This window comes from Pelmatolapia mariae, linkage group LG3_W (assembly GCF_036321145.2).
Source record: "Pelmatolapia mariae isolate MD_Pm_ZW linkage group LG3_W, Pm_UMD_F_2, whole genome shotgun sequence".
In the NCBI taxonomy this organism is placed as follows: Eukaryota; Metazoa; Chordata; class Actinopteri; order Cichliformes; family Cichlidae; genus Pelmatolapia; species Pelmatolapia mariae.
The window spans coordinates 85,327,388-85,335,965 of NC_086229.1; the positions used below are offsets into that span (position 1 = coordinate 85,327,388).

Consider the following 8,578-nt stretch of genomic DNA (forward strand, 5'->3'; position numbering starts at 1 on the left):
GAATCGACAGAAAACTGAGGAAAGATAAATTTTCTTTATAGGTGAAATGTTTTTGACTTAGTTTTAAAGATCTGTACACAGACCAGGATGTGAATATTTGACTCCTCAGATTCTTCTTTGTTGGTAGATATTTAGTTTTATAACAGGGTTTTGGATATTTGTTTCAAATGTGGACATATTTACCTGGTCAGCTGGGTTCCTGCCACCTCTCTCATGCTTTAGCTCACTATCAACTTACTGACTTCTCAAAGCGATGCACATTTACATGTGGCAGCTATTTATTTAGTAACTTATGATTTCCTTGTGTATTCGCTTTAAAATTCACAAGTTGAGTTGAGGTGCTTCAGGTCAGGGTACAGACCCAGGACACCCCGGAGAGATGTCTCAGCTGACCTGGAGGCAGAGAGGGAGCTCTGGGCTTTTTTGCGTAGGCTGCTGCCCCCAACCACACAGAAGAAAAGAAAATAGATTGATGATAAATTAATGATTCCCTAAAGCCAAACCATCATGAGCTTTCTCACTGTCACCACCTTTTATTTCCTCTGGTGCCCTAAAGATCAGATGAAACTAATCTGAACATTATTTTTAGTTGCACTTCTTATAATTACAGATCAAAAGATCCTTTATTTCCAGAGAGACTGGACCCAGAACACGCAGGAGCAAGTAGCAGTTTGAGAGGAGGCTGTTGGTCTTTGAGTGCGTTTTGTGGCTAGTTAACCTTCTGTCTCCCTCCACAGGAGCTGCCATTTCAGTGACCGTAGCTGAGTCTCCACTGTTCCTGCTGCTTCTCCTCCAAACCCCCCTAAAAACAAACTGAGGACATTTTAATGCTGCATTAATCCAACCTCATGCACACTGGGCTGCCCAGCATTCATTCATATAAAGTGCTCACCTGTGGTGATGCTCAGCAGAAACATTCAAACATGTTATGATTTTCCACCTGCATAAGAACCGGTTTATTTATTTATTTCACAATCAGTCATGATCCTGATCACAGATTTTTAAAAACAAAGGTAAATTCTGCCACCTGCTGGACGTTTTTAAGTTTGCTTAGCCACCTTTTCTGTGGTGTAAAGATGTGCCAGTGGTCAGGACGGCTGAAAACATGGTTCAGCCTGTGTCTTCGGTCCTGCTCATGAACTCTTAGAATTTGTTAATTGGTGTAATTAACACATGATGATAGTAAGTTTCATGTCATTTGATCAGATACGCGTGTATTCTGCACAGTCGCTGGGTGTCCAATGTGAACATTGCTTATCAGAAGCTTCTTTTCCTTCCTCTCCCACCAGCTTCCAGGCAGTCAGCAACTTTTGTGCAAGCTGCAACACTACAAACCCCGGCTCAACAACACAATATGATCAAACATATCCCAGACAGCCGAGTATGTCTCAGTGATTCTGACTCACACCGACAGACACAAAAAAAAAAGACAGACAAAAAGGTTGTGTGCTAAAAGATTAGATTTTCAATCAGCATTATAAATCATTCTATAAATACATGGTTGTCATATCGTTAAGAACTTCTTTTAAATAGCAATAGATAACAAACAAGCAGTAGGGTGGTAGGCAGGTGGGATCAAAAGCGCAGAAAAACAACTCAGTCTGCTGGGCTTCAGTCAACGAGACAAAACCTGAACTGGAAATAGCTGGGAATGTGAGTGTGTGTTAAGTTTGGTGTCGCTGCTGCAGAGATCCACCTTTCATCACCGCTCTGAAAGACAAAACAGGATCATTTAGAGACCAAACCTTTTCAGTTTGCTGTATTAATAAAAGATGATTGGAGCAGACTTACTTTCAACTTTCTTTTTTAGTGGCGACAGAGCTGCTTTTGCCTGAAAAACAGAGACGTTGTTTACACGATCATCTCTCGCAGCAGGAAACTCAGACACAGGCTGAAACTGCATCTTTATCGACTGACAGCTGAAGAATCTGGGAAGTCAAAGGGAACTTTTACAAGTGATTTCTGACCTTCTTGATAGCAGTCCAGTCTTCAAGGATGTCAATGTCTCTCAGCATGTAGACGATGAAAGGCCCTGCGAGACAGAGGCAGTTATATTAAACCACCTGAGGCCAAACGCACGGTGGCAAAATCTGCAGCTCCCCAAATGGCCACCAGAGGCCCGCTCTAAAAGTGAGTCAATCTCCAGGAACTCCCATGTTGAAGTATATATATGTTTACAACCTTCAAGACAACTGTACTGAGATCAGCGCTGCAATGCCTCATTCATTTAAACTTTGTTAAGATACCCCCTTCATAGAATAATAATTAATAAAGACAAAAACTGAGACTGAAAACTAAACAGAAACAAGAAAACACACTCTGGAAACTAATTGAATCTAAGCTTAATTTAAAAACAATATATAAAATGATATATAACCAATAATAATAATTATGATTCGTAGTTGTTGTGTTCTTGCCTTCTGCAGGATTTCCAATGGAAATATCTGACAAAAATGGCTTGCAACCAAATGACCTTTTCATCGAGCACAGACCACTGCTCTGCAACGATATGTTTTAATAGTGTAATAAAGGGTTAACTTCCAATTTACACACCGTATAAAAATGTCTGCACTTGAGAAAGCGTTATGGCAAAAACTAAAGAAATCAATCTGTACTTGAGAAAAAGGATTGTTGAGGCTCACAATGCAGGACATTTAAAATCATCAGAGTGTTTCCAAGGATCACGAGCTCAAGTTAGAAGTGTCATCAAGAAATTTAAAAAGAGTTTGGAGGAAACAGGAAGTACAACCCAAAGAACCCCGTCCCCACAGTGAAGCATGGTAGTGGAAGTATTATGCTGTGGGGATGCTTCAGTGTGTCTGGAACTGGGAATCTCATCAAAGTGGAAGGAATCATGAAGAAAGCAAAACCTCAAGCAGTCCGCAGCAAAACTGAGTCATTGCTTTGGCTTCCAGCACAACAACAAACAGATAATAATAAAGTAATAATAGTTCTTGTGAAATTTCTATGTGAAAAGTAAATCTGGGTAAAAACTAGCTATGGAAAACTATGTTAAAAAAATATATTGCTCTGTTTAGCAGCACTTAAACAATAAGACGGGAGCTCATCTCCTCATCTGTCTATGTACATATCAGCCCTGGCGAGGCTCCTCACACGTGGTTCTTACCTGAAACCAAAGCTACTTTCTTTTTCTTCTCAGATCGACCCAGCAGGTTCTTTCTTTTGCACTTCTTGCCCCTCAGCTCATCGCTCCACTCTGGACAGACAGAATCCACCTTATACAACTCCACTAAAATGAATTTACAGCGTCATAAACCACAGCTTACATAATCCATCAGATGCAAGTTTATTTCACTGTTAGTGTATTTGCATAAAAGGTTGCACATTTGTACGTGCTCACTAACCGCTAGTATGAGCACACACTTTTACTCAGTACTTCAGTTATAGTTTTATAACCTTTGTGTACTTTATGTGTACGTAACAGCTTTGTGATTGACACGTACCTGAGGTGAGGTCTATATTCTGCCTGTCCTCCTCCAGCCTCCTTATCTTTTCCAGTAGCTCGCCCTTCATGGCGTCAAACAGCAGCGTTCGCTCACTCTGTAAAACACGTGTAGATACAAACGCAGCGCGTTAGTTCTCTTTTAGTTGAGAATATTAAGTCTCCAGTAGGAAAGCAGAATGCGGTTGAGAGTGCACGTGCGCGCTACCTCCAGGTGCTGCCTCGCTCCTTGAACTTCACATTCATGCTTGTGTTTGATGACCTGCAGACACAGCTCCCTGTACACTCCTGCACAAAGAGACAGCCAAAGGTGTCTGAGGAGGTCATACTGGCATTATGTGCACTGCTACTCCATTACTGTTTGGTTAAACACACATTAGGAATGCTCCATAAGTAAGTGCTGCATTTGGATTTCAAAGGGTCCAAAACAATCTAAATATTTAATAGGACCCTGAAGCAGAAATGGATTCTGGGTAAACAACTACCTTGAGGCATCACACTTTTTCCTTATTGATTTAAAGGTACAATCAGTTGATTTTTTTAGGTTATTTAATAGGAAAAATAATTACTCATAAATATTCATTGATTTGTGTTTAATTAAGTCTTCCAAAAAATTGATGCTGGAACTGATAATAAACTTAGAATTATGAAAATCCACTAAAAATCCATAGGAACGAGCGCTGGTTGTGGAAGCTTCGTGTCATTCATGGCTACAGACTGAAGAATAATGTCTGTTTTTGCATCTGAGCAGGCGTCGCCTTCACCACAAAGGAAAGAACTGAAGTCAGGACTCACAAACACAAAAACTAGCATAAACACGCTCGTTACTGCTTATTGTCAGCAGATTAGACATCCGACTAACACCATGCAGTCTAAGGTTAAGCTCGAGTCTACTATAAAAATCACAGATCACATTGTATGAGAGTTTACTCGCCAAGTGTCCGAGTCCAAAAATGTCAGCTCCACTACAAAAAAGTTTCCCTAACGCCGGCTAACAGCAGCCTTTACAGACAGGAAAGTTGAGGATAACCCCAACAACTCACCTCAGTATCACTGTCATTGGACAGAAGTGAGCTTCACCGACTCACCGACTCGTACCCTTCACAATTTTTACAGCCTCCTCAAGAGTAAATGCATGAGCACACATATTTACAGCTGCTGACAGCCTACACTCACTACAAATGAACGGCAGCCAAGGTTGTTTGCACTACAGTGGCCACCGTAGCTAGGGTATTGGACTTGATTAGGATTTTATTTATTTATTTTTCTGTACCAGCCACTTGTGTCCGTATCTGCATGCTGTTCTGTAGTGCAGCCAGTGGTTCTCTGTATTCACCGGCCTTTCCTGTCAGCACCTCGTCCAGCTTGACTTTCACCTGGTTTAGCCGTTCCCGAAACAACCTGCAATCACAAGGTGAAATCAGCCTCAACAACAGGTGGCTCAGACATCGAAAAAAACAAAGAAGGCTAAAGTGTTGAATCCCTTTTTCGCCCCGCTTCAAATTACTTCTCTTTCAGCTCCTGGAATTGTTTCTCCAGATCCATCATCTCATCCAGACATTCTCCTCTTCTCCTCTCGCAGTCTTCATCATCCATCTCTTCATAGGACAAAGAGAAAAAAGAAAACAGTTTAAAGTGGCGTCGATTATATTGCGTCTCTCTTTTTATATAAGCAGTAGAAACGTTAGTGAAGCATTTTGATTTTTTTTTTTACCTGAGCTCTCTTCTTCCTCTTCCTCCTCATCACTATCTTCCAAGTCGGTCTCCCTCTCCTCCATACTTTCCTCCATGGTCTCCTCGGCTCCTCCCCCTCTTGTTCCTTCAGTCTCTGTGGGTTCTTCCACCTCTCCGTTGGCCTCGGGGAGCTGCGACTCACCCTCTGCCTCCATCTCCTCCTCCGGCTCCTTCACAGGGGGTTGGGCGGGCATGGAAGCCTGAAACTATATGTGGCATTAATAAAAATATCGCATAAAACTAAAGACGGTAAACTGGCTGTTTGTGGTAAAGCTTTCAGGTGCAATGCAGTTTGGCATCATAGCAGTTTTACTTGAGCCCAGAGCCCATAGATGCAACAATTTATTTAAAAAAAATGTGCAAAAATCGAGTTTATACAATTCTAACAAGCTTGAAAGTAAATATTTGGTATGACCACATTTATTCTTCAACACAGCCAGTTCTATCCAGATATGTTTGTACTGCATTAGCAGAAGAAGCGGGCAATATGGCCTCAAAAATATAGCACAGTATTGTCACATAATAAAATGAAAGAATACTTTCAGCCTGCGATCTTGTATGTTGGGCCAAAGTTTTTAATCTGTTGCTTAAAACCCTTCTCTGCCACATGTAACTGCATCTGTAATTTCCATTCACAGTTTGCTCTTCCTGTCATGTGGAGTGCGACCAGTGAGTGCGACCAGTGAGTGCGACCAGTGAGTGCGACCAGTGAGTGCTCCAGCTGCGCTCGGTGGAGTCATTTGCTTACATTTGGGTCACACACCACCAGCTGCTAGTATCTCCTCCTTCGTAGCCTGGGTGTACTCGATGATGTGTTTTTGCCTCAAGTGATGAAACAAGTCTGTTATTTCTACATTTAGCTGGAACAGTTTTCTTGCATATTGTGCAGCACATTGTGCTTTGTTGGAGGTCTTTTAGCTACATATTTTAAAATTGGGATAATGTTGAAAATTGGAAGCTGTTGCTGCTATGAAAATCTGAAGCTACTTTTTGTGTTCACATTTCCACTGTGTTTTATAGACAGCTGCATACTCTGTGTTGTACCTCTCTCCTGACATCCTCTCGAACATAAAGGCAGTTTGAACCAAAACAAAATTCAAATTTGCCTGCTTCCTGTTATGTGTAGACACACCACTGGTTCATCAATTGAGTTAGGTGAATTTGCTTGAATAATTCATAGGTCAGTTTTAAGCGGCATAACAAACAAACATTCAGGTACATGGGGGCAGCTGTGGCTCAGGTGGCAGAGCGGGTTGTCTACCAATTGGAAAGTCGCTAGATGAAAGTACTGTATGAATGTGTGTGTGTGTGTGTGATTGGATGAATGAGACTTGCAGTAGAAAATTAACTGAGCTGAAAGCCACTATAAATACCAGTTCGTTTACAAGTACTGGACTGAAAACAAGAGAAAAAAACAAAACCAAAACGTTGAAACACCTCCAGAAAGCCTGGAGAACTATTGCTCAAGAACACTTTAAATAAACGAATTACAAGAAAGTCTGCCTCCTTGGAAGAAAAATGTAAAGACATGAGAGGTGGCTCAAGACATTTGCACAGTACTATATACACCAAAATGAAAACTTAAAAAAAAAAAAAATGCAATTTAACCCAGAAAATTATGCTTCACGTAAGCTAAGTCTTACTTATGTGTGTGCATATATAATTTTTCTAAAAACGTTATATAAATAAATAATAATAATGATATATTACCAAAGTGTCTGTTAAACTTTATTTCATTGACATCAGTGTTTTAATTATTCTTGACTTACTTCATAAATAAGTGATCAGCGCTACACACAACTCCAAAGGGCACATCCTAAATATAGACTTTATAAAGAATCATAGTTTAAAACCATATTTTTGGAAAATTCAAATATATTATAAATTATATGTAAAAAGCTGCATAAGCACACTATTAATGTCCCAACAGCATTAAACTCAAAAATATAAAACACTGACTGGGATGTTTAGAACAACGAATACAACTGAAAATAACATAAATTGTCAGTGGTCATATTTCATATTTTACAGTCAGTAAAAAATAAACACAAGGCATAAAACGCATAAAAATTGTCCTGGTAAAACTAAGACCTGCCCGTGGGTTAATAACAGTGGAATTTTGCTTACTGGGCAGACGGAGTGGAATAAGGTATAACAGCAGACTGAGGACGTGGGACTCAGAGCTACTGTATGGCCTCCATAACCTCGTCCAAGTGAACTGCAAAAAACACAACATAACACCGGAAATGACATGACTGGCTTCACAGACACACAGGCAACAACAAGCTAAAATAACGCAGTCTTGCTTATCCCTCATAAAACACACCTTTAGAAAAAAGTTTATAACTGAAATATCACTTTAAAGTTGCTCCACAATTTGGCTTCACCAATTAACGTAGGTCTTATTTGTTACCTTACCGGAAGTCCCGTCTCAATCGGTCTAACTTTATCTTTTAGCTTCCGGGATGTCAAAGTAAAACCGTATACGTTATAACAGCTACGGCGGTGCATAGAGTAAAATAAAATGCCCAAATGCCTGAAACCTATTATACTGAACGCGAAATTAATTGCAGTTCCCCTCACAATAACAGAGACGCGTTTGTTGCATTTTCTTTTAAAATTAGCGGGAACTACACCACGGACAAGTCAAGTGCAACACTAGCTAACAATTGAAACCCTGCAGCGAAGGAATGACTGCCTGTTCATCACATTGTCCGAATACTCATCTTATTTAATGGCCAAGTGTTTTCTCTTAGAGTGTGTGCCGGTTCGTAGAAGAAAAACAACCATCAAACTCAGTGAAGCATCGCCGGAGGGGCTTCCATACTGACCCTACCTTCCTACAGCGTACGGATTAACAAATAACGTTATCCGTCCACAGATGCAGGCGATGCTGTTGGTAAACAAATAACCCTTCTTTCCATAAATGTGACAGTCAAGAGAAAAGCTCGCTCACCGCGTCCTGTTGTTCCGCTATGAAAAGTTCAAGTATGATTTACTGTATTTCCATTTTAAAAAGTACTTCCTCTTCGTCCCAGTCTTCTTTAGTTCCACACTTTGCCGGACTCTGAAGCCCGGAAGTTCAGCCAATGAACGCGGAGACCGAGCAATGAACTGTCCAATAGCAGCGATCAACCCGAAAGTCTCTTGTCCAATCAGAAATACTCAACCAGATCCAGTAAGCCAATTATAATCCAGTTTGTCTTCCTTATTATTCACAAAATGAAGAAATGTTTCTCTTTAGGCGAGAAAGATGGTTTATAACCCACTGCGAGTGCGTATAATAGTGAGAAACACATTGCCTCGGTGATATAAGGTGTTTTGGTACAACTTCATAAAGATAGATGTAATTATTTAAAGAGGACACTTAAAGAAGACAAA

At 40.4% G+C, this 8,578-nt stretch overlaps 1 protein-coding gene across 1 annotated transcript; it reads right to left on the reverse strand.

Annotated features, from left to right (window-relative positions):
* Positions 1–1,442: 1,442 nt before the first annotated feature.
* On the reverse strand, positions 1,443–8,267 carry brms1 (BRMS1 transcriptional repressor and anoikis regulator). Its single transcript, XM_063465296.1, has 11 exons — positions 8,154–8,267; positions 7,325–7,415; positions 5,178–5,403; positions 4,971–5,061; positions 4,737–4,864; positions 3,672–3,751; positions 3,465–3,561; positions 3,128–3,217; positions 1,968–2,032; positions 1,792–1,831; positions 1,443–1,710 (listed from the first exon to the last, which is right to left on the reverse strand). The coding sequence occupies exons 3-11, from the start codon at positions 5,389–5,391 to the stop codon at positions 1,703–1,705; spliced, it is 813 nt and encodes a 270-aa protein (XP_063321366.1). The 5' UTR covers positions 5,392–5,403; positions 7,325–7,415; positions 8,154–8,267; the 3' UTR covers positions 1,443–1,702.
* Between the last annotated feature and the right edge of the window lie 311 nt (positions 8,268–8,578).